This window comes from Populus euphratica, unplaced genomic scaffold (genome assembly GCF_000495115.2).
Source record: "Populus euphratica unplaced genomic scaffold, PopEup_1.0 scaffold14.1, whole genome shotgun sequence".
NCBI lineage: Eukaryota > Viridiplantae > Streptophyta > Magnoliopsida > Malpighiales > Salicaceae > Populus > Populus euphratica.
Window position 1 is genome coordinate 674,985 of NW_011499876.1, and position 17,005 is coordinate 691,989.

The window sequence follows — 17,005 nt, forward strand, 5'->3', positions numbered from 1 at the left end:
AATAAAAAATACTTTAAAAAACAATTATAAAACTACACTATCGTATATATATATTTTTTCTTACAATATATAAACTTCAACTGTAATTTTTATCAAAATCATATCAATCGACCTAATCACAACTAACAGTATAAAAGCTACCGAATCAAACAACCAGACTCTGAGTCTTCCCTATCACAGTTGTGTGCCGTACAAAAAATAATAATTTGTTGGGCACCTCCTGCTGGTTTGACTTTATGAAAGTATTTATGTATACTTATTCCAAGGAAAAACAACTCCTGCCCCCTTCCAGTGATCCCCACCAGGCCATGAATGACGGCTCTTAAAAGATATCACGCCGACGACTTTGTAAAGAACTGACATGATGGAGGCTATTAAGGGATATGATCCTGACGGCCTTTACAAGAAACAGGCTTGTTTATACCCACTTTTCTTAAGACAACAGAAAAAAAAAAAAAAAAGAGTCAGAATCATTTATGAAGAAACAACCACTATCACGAATTGTAGCTATTAAACCTGGAGCCGGGTCTGATGACAATATTTAAACCTATACTAAACTCATAAACAAGGTAATATCTCTGGCATCATTTTCCAGTTATCATCACTGGCCTAAAATGAGAGACTAGAAGCAAATGATGGCAAAACACGAATCAGTGACCAAAATTGATAATTCATCATGTGCTCTATACCTTTAAATCTTCAATGCAACACATCCATCAACTCACCCTGAAGCATGGTGAAAAGAGAATGACCAGAACACACTCAGCTTAAACCTAACATATAAAATGAAGCTAACATTATCAGGCACAAGTACACACTTCAGCATGCAGTGACGAGAAACTGAGATTCACGGAGGGCATGAAGAAAGTACTTTTCATTTTCTTCTACTTTTTTCAGAGAACATTGTTTCTCTAGCAGTAATCGGGAATGTTATGCATGGTAGCAACACATAATCCAAGCTTCTTCCAAATTTGAGACCAGATACAACTGACCTGTGTTCTCGGTATTACAGTTTGACTCCTTTATTATCCTTCACCATGAAGGCGGTTTTGTACTGTTATAATTTATCACCCTTGCTTTCCTTTTTCAAGAAAATAATTCATCACATTTTATCTTCATCAAGAATGACTACTATACAGCAAAGTAAATAATTATCATTACCCACTGAGATTGCTATCTTCTACGCAAAGCAGATGGTATGATGCTCTTGAATCTTTTCTTGAGAAAGGGAAGAAGTGCAGAACCGACAAGGGGCCAGGTTGTTACGATAGCAATGTAAGCAAGGAGCCAGATCGAATTTCTATTCAGTCGTAAAAGCTGATCCATTCGTCTTCTAACAGGAACATCCAAATCATTGACATTCTGATCCAATGGCTGGTTGAGGTCAACTTTACAATGGGTTTTCTCTGTCAAAAGATCACTTCTTTCTTCGTGCAAAATGGCATCTTCATCCTTCCTGATGTGGTCCTCATCTTCATTGCATTCATCTTCAGCTATGAAATCTTCTTGACTGTTGCCAACAGCAGTCACCATGCCATCCTCCGAGGCATTCACATAAGGTCCTTGATCAATTGAAGGCTCTGGAAGAATGGACACGCTAGGCCCTTCCACCTGAAAGACAACCAAACAAAGAAATTTCAACTTCCTGGAAACTGACAGTTAAACTAGAATAAGGTGTCCCCTTGCAATGCTTGGGTTGGAAGATTTAAATTCAGATATTCCCACCGCAAGACAAATATAACTGGTAACAGTTGATCGGATGACTGAACACTGGAAACAGCTGGTCTTTTAATCTCTTTGAGTTCCAAAAACATAATCTCTTTCCCAGGAATTTTAACCCACTAAAAAAAAAAGGTTTAAATTATTGCAAAAACATTTGGCTTTCACCGCCAAATAATGGAAATTTCTCCTCCATCTCATGTTTGAAAGGTGAATTTTAACAAGCAGAAGTAACAATAGGAAAATATATCCTTCATACTTCCATGAGACCTGGCAATGTGCTCTGTGGTGCTAGAGTATGTGGCATGTCCTTGTCCATTTCTTTGTGTGTTAAAATGTATGCATGCTAATTTCTATCAATTGACTCCAAAAATCATTAGCGAACTATTTTGCACCTTCTTTCTTCTGTTGCTTAATGGGCTAGACTGCAAGACATCAAAGAATTCATCTACAGCTCTCACCCACCTGCCAGGAAATGAATAAAACAATTCAATCCAAGTTTATCAAGAGACCAAATGAGAATCGTACAGTAACTGCTGCTAAAGATGATGGACAACATTGTTGATTATCATCCAAGAAAAAAGAATGTTAGCATGTGAGCTCCTACATAATATCTAATGCAAACCCTTAATAGATGGTAAAAAATAATCACTCTTGAGCTCCACATAGGACTACAACAGACTCTGACATGCTCATTTTTTTGCAGATGTCTATGCATGCTTGATAATAAAGAGTTGTCAAACATGCCAAAAAAGGAAGACAGTAGTTACCACATGCTATCTGCAGATATCCCCTCATAATAAGCAAGGTGTCCTCCATGCCGTGTGACAGCAAGGATAATATTTTCATTTGCCCTGTAAGGAATCAAACAGTTTAATGTTGCATAGATTGAAAACATTGTTGAACGCATGATATCATGAGCTTCAAAGTATAGTGGCAACAGCTAGACTTATTCCGGTTATGAAAATTTAGAATTCATACATTTGGTATGCTATTCACATACTGTTGATCATATCTAAATCTTTAACCATGCTTCATGTTGTGGCATTTTCAAACTATTGTGTTAAGCATCATCTACCTGGTTCTTTCAGACTATGAGGGAATTTAAAATCCATCAATATCACCCTGATTCCTTATCAATTTCAAAAGCAAGTGTTGTAATCACTCCATGGTTGATTGCTTCCCTATGTGACAACTCCAGGTGTGAAATAAAATGTTTACTAGGACACTCAGCTAACTGAGTAGAAGTCAGCAGCATTCAAAATCCCTTCACGTTATAACTAAAGCATTTTAGCTGTGGCACAACATAAATTTTTGGAATATGGTATTTATACAATTCTATCTCTGAGCATGTGTTAGTTAGTCAAAATAACTTTTGCTTCATGATAAATGTTTTGCCTCCATTTAATTGGAAAATGTGACCAGAACTTTTATACAGTGTCTGTGTGCCTACAAACAACCCCATTTATAGTCAGTAGAGGCCAAATTGGAGCGGTTTTAGGGAAGCCAACAACCAGTCAGGGCCTGCTGCAACAGAGATAGCGGAATAAAGAAATCCATGTTGAGCATTCAAGTAATGTCATAAATAAAGAACAAATCACACGCTCAAATGATCAGAGAGTGGAGAAAAGTAAAGAAGCTGATTCCCTACCTGCATTCATCCCATGGGATGGCCTCCCTTGTACAAAGTGGATCATCCATGGCACTGATGCACAGAAGAGGCACTGATACATTTCCTACAAAATTCACACAACTAGAACGCCTGTAATATGCATCAACAGTCTGAGGAAAAGAACAGTGGTTTTAGTCAATCAAGAAATGATGAGTCATTTTGGTGAAAATGAGGATCAATCAGCTTTCACCTCAAATTTTCCAAGAATGCGGGTTGCATAGTTGTCGAAGTCTCGAACAGAACATGACTGTCACACAAAGGAAAGAAAAAAAAAGATTCTTTAAAAGCAAGGCATTTGCTTCACCAATACAATCCTCTTATTACTTTTCATCTTTACATGTCAACATATCAATGGATTCTTAAAGAGCATGTACCAACCAAATGTATTTTGCTAAAAATAAGTAGAAGCATAATTTGCTTGTGATATATCTAAACCATCAATTTGGAAAGTTTTATATAGATATAGGCTTTTTCCACTTTCCAATGCAATCTCACTTCAAAAGAAATAATGACAATAAGCAACTATTTTATGCAGTTTCATAATGTGATTTAATTGACAACATGATGATGAGCATGTTGAATGTGAAGAGCTACAATACAACATCTCATTAATCAGCATCCCTCTAAAGATGAATGCATGGTAATCCAATATGTCCCATAAATTAAACTAGGGGGAAATGCAGCACCTATGGCTTGGTTATATTGGATTTACATGACAATTTTTTTTTCATTTGCCCTTAAGTAACTTGTGCTTTGCTCCATTAGCAGTGTACTGACTGCTGAACTCCAAAAGCAATATTAAAGTGGCATTTGGTACAAGGTTAAAAAATGAGAGGGAATTTGTACAAGAACACAAATTATATGAGGAATTGTTAAAAGTGAAAAGTTAATATTCAAAGGTTGTTTGGTGTGTTAACAAATTATAGTGTACATTGTTAGTAAGGAGAGAGAGAGAGAGAGAGTTTATATATATTTTTCTAATTCTCCTACATGTCTTAACCATTAAGTTTAGTAAATAGCATCTCATGTGTTGGCATGGATCTAAAACATAATGAGCTGAACAAAAAGAAATTTGTAAGTCTCTGTTACACTTATTGTATAGATTACTTTACATCTTATGCACGCACAAATATATACATATCTCTACAAGTAAAAAAGAAAAACTAGAAAACTATCACTTCACAAATATATAATTGCATCCCTTATGGTTTAAAATGGGCTTGCTTCTAAAAGCATATCGAATGATATTTTTACTACTCCAACAACCAACTTCATATATTCACTTTAAGTAGAGGAGTTTAAGAAAGAAATAAAATGAAGGCACTCCCTCCATCCCACAAAGGATGTCCCAATTGACTATTCACACATATTAAAAAAAGAAAATAAATGTTGTGCCAGACCATCTATTTTTATTGCATTAACTACATTACCCTTCCAAATTAAATGCAGTTAAAGAAAAAGCATATGAATTTAATTTTTAAGGAGTCAAAGTATTCAAGTAACATAACCGATCCTTATAGACAACGCATTTTGGTAAGGAAATAAAGAGGTAAATAGCTCAAACTGTCCTTATATAATTGGACAAGTCTCCAATATATCCCTACATTTTTAATGGTGTCTACCACGTCATTATATAATATTCAATTCTCCAATATGTCATTCGGTCAAGTTTTTTCACCCAAATTGACAAAATTACATTTTTTTTCATTCTAAAGTTGTCCTTGAGTTATATAAGAATATAATAGAAAAATTTCTTAAGATTGATCAAAATGTTTTAAGAAATAAAAAGTTCAAAAATTATTCAACCATTAAAATTTTAAAAACTAAAGATTTCAATCTTTTCTTAAACAACTAAAATTATATTCCTGTACAGCTCAAGGGTATTTTCAGAATGAAAAATATAATTATGTCAATTTTAAAAGAAAAACTTGAAATAAAAATATATTGGAGAATTGGATATTATACAATGACATAATTGACACCATTAGAAACACAAGGATATATTGGAAACTTAATGAATTATAAAAGGATATAATGAGTCATTTAACTGAAAATAAGGATGCTTTTTGAGGAACTGAGGGTGGATATTATACAATGACATAATTGACACAATTAGAAACACAATGATATATTGGAAACTTAATGAATTATATAAGGATATAATGAGTCATTTAACTGGAAATAAGGATGCTTTTTGAGGAACTGAGCGATTACCTTCTTTACACCATCCCAATCTGCAAGACGTGACAAGATAGGCTCATGCCTGCAGAACAATACAGTTAGATCTTTGGAAAACAATAACCATGGAAGTTTTGAAAATTAAAAACACAAGCTGAAATCATAATTTTGAAGTGATCAAGTGTAGTTCACACAGGATAACTAAGCAAAAAGAGGTTCATTGTCAGAAAAATTAGTGAAGCAGTGATGGAGACATACAGTTGTGCATAACCTTGTAGGCCAACTGTTAGCACTTTGCCATACAATTTCTGCACAAGTCTACGATTGATAAATCTATCACATATCTGTAAAGCAACAATAGAGGGACTTCAAATAATTTTCAACAGTTAGTTCCATAAGTGGATTACTTAACACAAACAAGGATTTTAATAATATATTAAATTATAATTCAATAAGAAAGCAATTTATGTAACTTCTGATTTAGTTGAACCTGTCCAGATTCGTACTAACTAAAGATCTTGACATTGATCCCACCATCTTTTCTACAAATTTTCTTAAACAATTCTCTTCTACTTAGCCTCCAAAGTTGTATTTTGACTTTTATGAAGGAATTTCATAACCAGAGTTGATATTCAGAATAACATCCACTGGAGAATTATGTGTCTTTTCTTTTAAGTATTGTATCAATAAAATAAAATCATGACATTATAGATTCAAACAAGCTTGGAATATTTTGAACAAGAACTTCCAAGTGAAAGACAACCAAGCATATAGAGGGAGAGATGATCAAAGAAATAGTTGGTCGCATCACATGGAATTCATATGGATGAACATTCAATAAAAACTATATGTAAAACCTATACAAATTCATATAAAAAACCACATAAATTTAATATAAACAACCAAGTTGGTTGGTCAAGCAAGCCCAAGGAAACCCAGTGCAAAGACACTTCCTATTAGAACAGACTAATATCCATCAAATATCTACTGAGAGAATATCCTTAACGTTCATGATTTTGCAGTTCAATCACTATTGCACAACCCATTTTCCATTTTACTGTGACAACTGCAAACTTTTTTTTCTTTTTTTTAATAGAACTATCATACTTTCTTTGCAAAAAGAAACTGAGAAATTCCTTTAATGTGAACAAATTTTGCAATTTTCCGAAGCACATGAGGCATGGGGAGCAGTTGGCAAGACAAGTTATTCCTTTTAGTACTCCACAATCAATGAAGATACGCAAGTTGTTCCTTCTATTCCCTCTCCTTTAATTTCTTCTCTTTTCTAGTTTATCCACTCGAAGGCAAGTGGTTCCGTTCAATGGGACAAATCCCATGCCATGCTGCAAAGCAGAAGTGAGTCATCAGACAACAGCAACTTCACGTGAAATGCTGGTTGTTAGATCCCATCTGGTTACTTCCCAACATTGCTCTAGCAAAAGCAGCAACAGGTGTGGTCTCTTTTCTCTTCCACCACCACCCTATATAGTCTTCTTCTCATTAATGACGTACTCTTAAAATTCTACCTGTAAATTTATTCTTTAACTAAAACCGCAAGTAAAGAAGAACTAGATCTACATTCTCACTGTACTAGTACTTCTAGAGGAACCCACTTATTAGGAAGTAATGGCTGTGCAATTTTCTCAGGAAAACAAAGCAAAAGAAAATGAAGATGTTTTCTCTCTGTGTGGAAGACATTTTAGTTTCTACGATTCACTTCAACATGTCGCTGGTTGTTGGAGCCCCACTACACCAACATCTACCTTTAACATTTTCTGGTCACATAACTGTTTTCATTGCTGGGGCGAATAAGAATATATAAATTGCAATATCTTGCATCTTAAAAAATCAAGATGTGCCAATGAAACACCAAGGTACCTGATCTGGCATGGCAATAGATAAATACAAAAACTGCAAAGATATAACTACTCCCATAACATGTAAATATAGATGAAGCACTCACCAAAAGGTCCCAAGGAGAGCAGATAGCCGCAGCTCCAACAAGAAGACAATTAACCCCATCTTCTCCCAGATATTTCACCTGGAACAATTAAAGTTAACAACACATCACTTGGATTCAAAGTTCCAACTCTAAACAAAGCAATTTCTAGTATACACCCTTGTTCAATGTGCATCAAAAAGAATCCTACCAACTGTGTGATTTAGCTTAACAAATCCACTATAAATAAGAATGGTTAGAGTATATCCTCCAAATTAGACAAATCAAACTCGTTCAGAATTTGATAAAGTCATAATCCATTTAGCAATATCTACCAGGAGGCATTGGCATTATAAACCATGAAGCAACATGGCCATGCGGCAGGTTAAAAATGAAATATATAAAAATCTCATCAGGAAGGTAGTTTATTGAGATGACAATATGATGTCTTTCAAGATAAAAACTACACATACTCCTTCACAAGTAGGGAAAAAATAAAAGGAAAAGCATACCAAAATATTTGCGCCAAGACTAGTTCCAACAGCATATAAAGGAGCTTCAGGATATTGACAATGAATATGATCAATGACCTTTCGTACATCCTCTGTCCACCCAGCATTGTAGAAGCAATCAGACTGACCATATATATTTATAACAAATGACCTTGTTAGTCAACAATTTATTGTAATAAGTACAGACCCTAAGAGATGTCAGAACAAGCTTTGATGCAGCTCAAAACACACATGAAAGTTTGACATTTAAGAAAACATATTCAAGCAACCTAAAAAAGAAAAGCAGCCACAATTATGCAAAGTTGAATATTCTCTGAATAACAAGATCCTCATTAAGCACATTATCTATTAACAAAATAACATATATAAAATCCCCTCTCAACAAAAAAAAGAGAAACCCATGGGCATAAAAGTCTGTGAATGAGCAATTTCACATTCAGAATTGTCACAAAAAAAAGAAACAAAAAGAGCTCCCTGCATCTTAGCAGTATATTTCTTTTATTCACTTGGATGAATAGAAAGAAAGGTTTCTTGTAAATTGCCTTCTTCCATTCCAGTATTTTAACTTGTGACAACTACCTTAAGAGAAAACTATTTAACAAAGTGAAGCCATGTGCATTTTCTTGAAAAGCTTTTGCTACTTATTTTATTTGGCTTTTGATGATCTGTCCATGTGGGCATGTAGCACAACATGTCTGATGCTTTTTCATAAACTTCTGGTTAATTAACTGAGTTTCTGTTTCACTGAAACAAGGTTTTGTGAAGGAAAACCGTAGAGAGAGTCCCACCTCTAAAACAATTTTAAATCAAAACACTGCTCTTTTCCTGTAACCTATAAGCTCTTGGTTGTAACCCAAAATCTATCATATGTAGGGACAATAAAGTTGTAAAATAAAGAGAGTGAGAGAGGAGGAAAGTCGAAGCCTAGGATCCAGTACTTTAACAACAACTAAAAGATATTCCAAGAATTTAACTGTGGAAAAAGAAAACCAAAAGAACAAACTTCACAAGATTTTCAATTTGGTTTAACCGATCTGTCAAATTCTTCAAAAATTCTAACATTTTTTTTCTTTCTCACTAAATTTCAAAGTCAAGATACAATTACTAGCCTGTACCCCTCTTCCGTATTTGTTGTTTTTCTTCTTCAAAAACCTTGTTTGGATGATATCATACTAAATGCAATGACTTCTTAATGAATGCAAGCCCTTACGTATAATATTCATAAAGGGGAACAGAGAGAGAGAGAGAGAGGTGCTCCATGAAGAATGGAAAGGAAAAGTTGTTTTAAAAGCTTGCATATAATATTTGACACTCACAGTTATTGATATGCCTCCAAGTCCGCGATGATTGCTCACAACAACATTCCAGCCATGCTTTGCCATCTTATCTACAATATGCTTTACATACTGTTGCACCGTAAAATTCCATGAGACATTTAAAAAGGAGAAAGGAAAAAAACCCTACTGACCACAAGAGGGGGAAAAAACCTCCTCAAAAGAGACACAACAATTATTGCAGCATGTCTATCACCAACATAACTGAAAAGGGCAGCATCAAAAAGGAACTTAAGTTACTTCTATTCAGCCAACTGAGGTCCTGCTTAGGGGATGAACGCGAGAAGTGAAGGAATCTCCAGCAGAAGGTACCAACTACATGAAAATGAAAAAAACTTCAATTTCAAAATGATAAAAAGGACTTACAGCAGAACCCGAGTCACTTGTTAAGCCAGGAATCACTATCAAAATAGGAGTTTTATCATTTTCTCGAGTCGCATCATTTGTGCCGGAAGCACCTTTAACTGAAAAATTAAGAAGCAAAAATTAGATTTAAACAATACCAAACAACAAGTAAAGCAGCAAAAATATAAAACACACATGTTAAATTCAAGACATAAATCATTCCCCAATAAAAAATGATACACGCGACTCGACCCAAGGTTCGAAGTCACCGTAATCACAACTCGACCCAAAGTTTGCATCTTTTCAGAAAATAATATATTGGGAAACTCCAAGCAAGAGTGATCATAATGTGCAGTGGATAAAAGATGAACTCGACCTAGCAGTAATCCTAGCTTACTTCAAGTTACATAAGTTCTCCAGTACGATTCAACGAGGGAAAAAAAAAAGATCAAACACCAATGCCATTGCGAATTATTGCATCAAAGATTGAAATTTTTTTATCATAATCTAGTCAAAGATAGCTCATGTTTTCTTCAAGATTCAGCTAGTTTCACGTAAAATTTGTATTATACTAACCATCAGAAGACATTAGCCAGTCCAGAGCAATGGTACCGCCATCAGTAGCATAAAACATGTGTCTGCAGAGTACAAAAAAATAAACGTATAAAATTAGGGTCTGCAGAAAAAAACAAAAGCAAAGAGAAAAAAGAAAGAAAAAATAACCTTTTGTAGGTGACATGAGGAGATTTTGCAACAAAATTCAAGAAAGCTGTTTGGAGATGAGGACTTGATAGCCATGGAGTAGGCAAAAACCTTCCGTGGAGGATGCGGCAATTGGAAGCGACGGATGTGTAGAGTTGAGAGCTGGGATTATAGGTGAGCGACACAGGGTTGCCTCTGAAGGCGGTGAGTAAATCGGCGAGAAAGTGTATCTCAAAAAAGTTGTAGAAAAATACTAGAAATGCTAGGAAGAGGAGGAGAAGGAGGAATAGGAGGAGGAGGAGGAGTAGGAGATGGTTCTGAGAGATTGAAAAAAGAGACAGAGATTTGACGAAGAGCTCGTCGTAGTCGTATGATGATGCTCTGTAATTTTCTTCCATTTCAAGATTTCCGAGGTTGCGGAGGTTGGAGAAGAGAAGGTGGTTAAAGCTTTGTAAGATGGAGTTACTTATAAAGTTCGTCCCTGTAGTTTAATGAAACTAAATAATTAGTCTTGTAGTCTTAGAAATTATATATTTTATCTATTTCTATTTATTATTTCTTCTCCACTTCTCTCCTCAAAAAAATATATGGTTCCTACCTATACTTATAATATATGAGAGATAGATGGATGAAAAAGAGAAAATTACATCTAGACCCAAAAAAATTCCCTTCTTTTTATTTGTTTGTGTTCCTAATTTAACTTGATATTGTAAAATTATAAACAATAAAATAATATTTGAAATGGGATAATATAGAATAAAATAACCATGAAAAACTCAATATAACATGGAATCTAGACCCTAAGTGTAATGTTTTTTTTTTGTTTTTTTTGTCACTTGAATATTTTATTCTCAATTTAATATTTTTACATTAAATTAACTTGGAATTGAGTTTGGTGTTTTATTTTGATTTATTTTATTTAGAGTTTTTATAGTATTAAAAATAAATTTTGATGTTGAGTTAATATTTAATTTTATTAATTAAAATTAATTAAAATTTGAGGAATTTAATTTTAAATTAAAATGAATATTTAACCTTTTTTTTCTAAGAATTTTTTTTTCATAGCTTACTGACTCAATCTTGATTGGAATCAGTATATTTATTATTATTTATTAATATAATTTTTAATTTATTTTATTAAATATATGAATAAACTTTTCAATTGGTATTCAAAGGAGAATTGATGGTGAAAAAACTGTTCATTTGAAGTTTTTTTCTCAGTACAATTTTTTTAAAATTAATTTTACTCAATTTTCTCTGTTTAATTAGTCATTCGGCTTTCTCATCCTCTCTTGTCACTGCATATAAGTTTAAAGATTACTGTTTTCGTCTCTGGAAACCATTGATCACTAAGAAAACAATCCTTCACCGCTCCCGCTTCCCCAACACTGTGAACACAGTAGCATCAATTCCATTTTCTTCCATGAGAGATGATGATGTCTCTCTACAGCATCAAACTCTCACACCAACTCAACCAAGCCAGGACCTTCATAGCTGCCAGGATCCAATGGGTCTGTGACCCTTACCTTGACACAGCTGTTTCCAAAGAAAAAGACTTGAAACAAGTCATTTCTTTCAAGAACCAACTAATTTCCTCTCCCTCGAAATCCCTCCCTCTTTCCTCTCTTTCCCTTCTAAAACCCTACTTCAACCTCTCCACTACTGCCCTCAATTTCTTCCACAAGTACTCCACAGTTTTCTCTCAATTCCAGCCCTCCCCTTCCCTCCCCTTCCACATCAAACTCAGCCCTCAAGCTATCTCACTTCACAAGGAGGAGCAACTAATTCTAAAGTCACAACCTTTACGTGATGACACCATAAAAAGGTTAGCTAAACTCTTAATGCTTTCCGGGGCAAAAAGATTGCCTTTGCATATTGTTGATAGGTTCAAGTATGATTTGGGTTTGCCTCATGATTATATTACTGCCCTTTTATCAGATTATCCTGAATATTTCAATGTCTGCGAGGATAAAGATTGTTTAACTAATAAAGACACGTTCTTTTTAGAGCTGGTTTCTTGGAAAGATGAGTTAGCTGTGTCTGAAATGGAGAAAAGAGTGTCACTTGAGGATTTGAGGAATGTTAAGAGAGGGGAGAGAATTGGGTTTCCTTTAAATTTCCCAAATGGGTTTGATTTAAAGAAGAAAGTGAGAGATTGGGTTTTTGAATGGCAAGGTTTGCCATACATATCGCCCTATGAAAATGCTTTTCATTTGAATCCCAATGGGGATCAAGCTGAGAAGTGGACTGTCACGGTTTTACATGAGTTGTTGTGGTTGTTAGTGTCAAAGAAGACGGAGAAAGAGAATGTGCTTCAATTGGGGGATTATTTGGGGTTTGGGAACAGGTTTAATAAGGCTTTGGTGCATCATCCAGGGATTTTTTATGTTTCCAATAAGATTAGGACACAGACTGTGGTGCTTAAAGAGGCTTATAGGAAGGGCTTCTTAGTGCATAAGCATCTTCTAATGGGAATGAGGTTTAGGTATATTCGTCTTATGAGTAAAGCTAAGAAGAAGAGAAGAAAATCAGTTGGTGGTGTTTCACATTCTCAATTGCAAAGGCAGGTTTCATCTACCAAAAAAGGGATAGAAAGAAAAGCTAAATATAAAAGCAGGGAGGAAGAAGTAGAGAGATCAAATGACTCTTCAGAATCTGAATTTGAGGATGTGGGGTCTTCAGACTCCAACCTTGAGGATGCGAATAATGAAGGGATGATGAAGATGAAGATGTGAATTGGTGCAATGAGAATTGTTGTCTCACAAACAAGGAAGCAAGAGCTCGCCATCAGGATATTGAAATGATTCCTTGAAAGTGCCTTGTCGATTGCTACATTTGTTGGAGAAAATTCTAGGAAACAAGAATTTGGCAAGGGCATTGTCCAATAACCTTTGGACCTGATAACAAGAGGGAGATTATTGGTTGATATCAGTGGATGGAATCTGGTGGGTTGCTTACAGCCTCTTGGGGGTTGATTCCCTTCTTGTGTTTCTAATTGTTTTGATTTTGCTCATATATGTAACAGCACTACCTTGTAAATATTTTTCTGTTTTATTTCTCTGCCTACATTGACTATTTCTCCCTTTCAAATGCATATCAATAAAGGTACCAAAAAGAGGGTATCCACCTCCCATACACTGAAAGTATAAAAAAAGAAGTCAAAAACTACCAAACTACTTACAACATAGCTCTTCTCCTGGTACTGCATTTATTCCAACCCATAAGACGTTGAAGGAAAGATCTTTTAATCTAGAAATTGGAGTATCCTCTCTTATATATGTGTTATCAGTACATTCTTATTTGATTGACTGACATTTTACATGCATACTCAGTTTGACATCATAATGAATCAACCCAGTTTATAGTAGTGCATTTTACAGGCATATATGCTCCGTTTAGTCGAATACCAAGTCATTTCATCTTTTATTGGTGGCTGTTTCTTTGCTCCAAATATGACATGGATTGAATGTTTGATGTGTCAGAGGCTTCTTCTCTTTGCGGTATTGTAGATCACTTGGGGTATGGTATTTATCTCCAACTTCTTGTTAATGATGTACAAGAAGCTAAAAACAGGAAACTAGAGCCAGAGGGGAAAGCATTTCACTGTGAAAAAAGACAAAAAACTTACTATAACATGCTTTATCGCAACCCAAACTTGGCCTCTTTTTGTTTCACTGTTTGTTGACTTGTTCATTTATGATTTCTTTTTCAATGAAAGGAGAGTCTGCTGCATCCTGCCTCAGCCTTTGCTAATCATTCATATGCACTTTCTATGAATGAAGTTTTAACACTCCACATCTTGAAGTCGTGATGTATGCCTTTGATGGGAGGCCGAGAACTGAAACATGACTTTGGTTACGGTTTTCCTCCCTGAAAAATCTAACAGGTATTTGCTGAGAATTCCCTCTTTTCATTCGCAATAATTTTAGGTTTCACAGATAAGTGATGTTGCTATTTAATTTATCTTATTGTGGGAAGCTTGCTACTACAAAGCATTACAGTAAGAGGACAGCTAATTGTTGCTTCAGGGTAGAGATATTTGAGGTTATCGAGTAGACATGTTGCCATGCCAGTTACCCTGAATTTTGCTGTTCATATGGCTGGCAATCATTTTCTTAGTAAAGGATTTAATTTCTTATCCCAACTGAAGCTGTTATCTTAACAGGTAAGGTTCAGGTCTGTAGTGTTTTTTGTGATGGCTAAACTTTTAAGAGCAGCAGCATTGAAGAAATAGAGAGAGCTGAGCCTTGCTAGTAATCTCATCTGGTTCATTTCCTTTCTCAGAAGAATCTTCCTCAATTTGTGTGGTCCATGCCTCTTTTGCTGGATCCATTTCTTTTCCAAGGGTCTGGACTCTGGTCATCATCACGGTATGTCCTCTGGCCTTGGGTGTCAAGTTCAGAAGGCTTTTCCAAAACAACATCCTGATCAATCTACTCTATAGCTTGAAATTACGGTAGCGGATTTAAAATATTATTTTTTTAAAAAATATATTAAAATAAAATTATTTTTGATATTAATACATCAAAATAATTTAAAAATATAAAAAATTATTTTAAATAAAAAAATTATAATTTCTGAAAACGGCATGCTCATTCACTTCCTTAAAAGGAAGAGTGACTTGTGTCTTCCAATTGAAAAAAATAAATTATTTTTTGATGTTTAATAATATTATAAAAAATAAATTAAAAAATATTTTTTAATATTTAATTATGTTATGGAAAATAATTTAAATTTTTTTTTAATTTATTAAAATAATAAAAAAACAAATCTTACAAATTAAATGTTTGAATGAAAATGAAATTGAAAAAAATTCTAATTTTATAAATTATCTCAAATAAAATAAATAATAATCAAATTAATGGAGATTAAATATAATAAATTAAAAAAATTAAAGATGATGAAATTAAAATAATAATTATTATAATTTTATAAATTATTTCAAATAAAATAAGTAATAATCAAAAGAATAAGGACTAAATTTAATAGATAAAAAAGTCTCAATTAAAAAAATAATAAGAGAAAAGTAAATAACAATTATAAAAATAAGGATCAAAGTTAATATAAAAATTAAATTTTAAGAAATAAAATTAAAAAAAAATTCTAAATAAAATATATAATAATTAAAAATTTGAGAATCAAATTTAATGTAATAATAAATACTATAGTATTTTTAATTTTTTTTATAATTTTTAAAAAATGTTTTTCATTCAAAATTTTAAAAAAACTACTTTTCACGTAACAATCTGTCATTAAAATCCTAAACTTTTCCTACAAGTTGTTGGCTTTGGCTATATGCATCTGCAGGTCCTATACTAGACTTTGGTTCTGAGAGCACAAATTGCCCTACAAAGAGTCAGTGTTCCAAAATGAAAAGTATATTAATAGCCTTTATTGATATACTGGGGGACATGTGCTTAAGAAAGTTGCAAGTTAACCAACGCCTTCTGGAAAAATAAGCTGAGAAGCCAAAGAAACTGTGAGTTGCAGGCTGCTGGTTACATGATCTACCCAGACATTCTCCACTCTAACATGTGCATATGCTTGATTTTTTTTCATTAACATGAATATCCAGGCTAACTTGTATATAACTTAATTAAATTTTTGAATGATACTAAAATTTATAGATTGATGTAGACTGTGAAGGCTTGAAATCCCGTAGTTGTTTGGACCATTATGATAAACCGTTAAGATGGTGAAGGTGAAACAGGGGGGTTTTCCACGTGGCATCATCTTTGTGGTGCTACAGAAAGAGCAGAAAACCTTCATGTCGTTCTCTCTGTGCTGGACTTGGGACTTTCGGACAGTTAATGATAATCATATCAGGAGGCCCGGGATTTATGCGTCAGCTTCTACAAGTGCCTTGTAATGTTTGCGGTTATCAGATAAGTGAGATGACGTTGTGCTTTCTTTTAGTTTCCTGACATCATTTCTTTCTAGATTCTGGGCATCACCGAAATTTAGCGGCTTTGATTTTAGGCACATTGGGGTAGAGAAGTGGGAAACTGAGTGAAGTGGGGCCATTGATACGTTCGCTAATCTATAGCTTAGGTTGCATTGAGTTAGTGTCCCCCGACCAAAGAGAAGTACGAGATACAAATGTATTTGATTGGAAGAAAAATCAGAACAAGAAAGATAGAGGACATGTTTCCTCTATTTTTATTATTTTCTATTTCAAGAAAATAACCGAGAACAAGGGACTTGATTATTCACGAGCTAGATAATTTTTTTAAAATAATGTTATTTTATATTAATTTGAGTTAATTCAACTAATACAGAATCTAGATTAGAACAAGGTTTGATAACCATGATAAATTATATAGATAAAATTTATGTCTTATCAAAAAAAAAAAAAGAAGGATTGGAACATGTTTCACTATTTTTATTATTTTTGTATTTTTTATCTTGAGATAATAACCGAGAACAATAAGTCAACCCACCAGATTTAATCAAAAACTCAGCTAGATAATTTAAAAAAAACAATAATATTTTAAATTAATTTATATTAATCAAGTAAAGAATCTTAGAATGAGGTTTCATAACCATGACGGCAAGAAGTATATTTTAGTTTTGTCTGGTGGGCAGAAAACGCTTTTAAGCATCA

General features: G+C 33.9%; 3 protein-coding genes across 6 annotated transcripts in view; 2 read left to right on the forward strand and 1 right to left on the reverse strand.

The window, feature by feature from the left end:
* The window catches only part of LOC105128389 (uncharacterized), a 31,122-nt gene that overhangs the window by 892 nt on the left and 13,225 nt on the right, over nucleotides 1-17,005 (forward strand). For 2 of the 4 annotated variants that reach the window (XM_011030025.1, XM_011030029.1), the window contains exons 1-2: nucleotides 9,259-9,271; nucleotides 16,929-16,934. In XM_011030025.1, coding sequence (XP_011028327.1) covers nucleotides 16,930-16,934 — 5 coding nt within the window. In that variant the 5' untranslated portion in view covers nucleotides 9,259-9,271; nucleotide 16,929. Of the gene's footprint in view, nucleotides 1-3,677; nucleotides 4,354-9,255; nucleotides 9,272-16,928; nucleotides 16,935-17,005 lie in introns of those variants that run through there. The other 2 variants (XM_011030027.1, XM_011030028.1) reach the window with 2 other exon arrangements.
* Nucleotides 856-10,845, reverse strand: LOC105128392 (alpha/beta-Hydrolases superfamily protein). Its single transcript, XM_011030031.1, has 13 exons — nucleotides 10,423-10,845; nucleotides 10,276-10,337; nucleotides 9,721-9,818; nucleotides 9,337-9,426; nucleotides 8,021-8,143; nucleotides 7,533-7,610; nucleotides 5,828-5,913; nucleotides 5,606-5,654; nucleotides 3,582-3,638; nucleotides 3,371-3,501; nucleotides 2,490-2,573; nucleotides 2,115-2,184; nucleotides 856-1,611 (listed from the first exon to the last, which is right to left on the reverse strand). Exons 1-13 carry the CDS (start codon nucleotides 10,797-10,799, stop codon nucleotides 1,174-1,176), a joined length of 1,743 nt encoding a protein of 580 aa, XP_011028333.1. The 5' UTR covers nucleotides 10,800-10,845; the 3' UTR covers nucleotides 856-1,173.
* Nucleotides 11,644-13,541, forward strand: LOC105128391 (Ubiquitin carboxyl-terminal hydrolase family protein). Its single transcript, XM_011030030.1, has one exon. It carries the CDS (start codon nucleotides 11,832-11,834, stop codon nucleotides 13,134-13,136), a length of 1,305 nt encoding a protein of 434 aa, XP_011028332.1. The 5' UTR covers nucleotides 11,644-11,831; the 3' UTR covers nucleotides 13,137-13,541.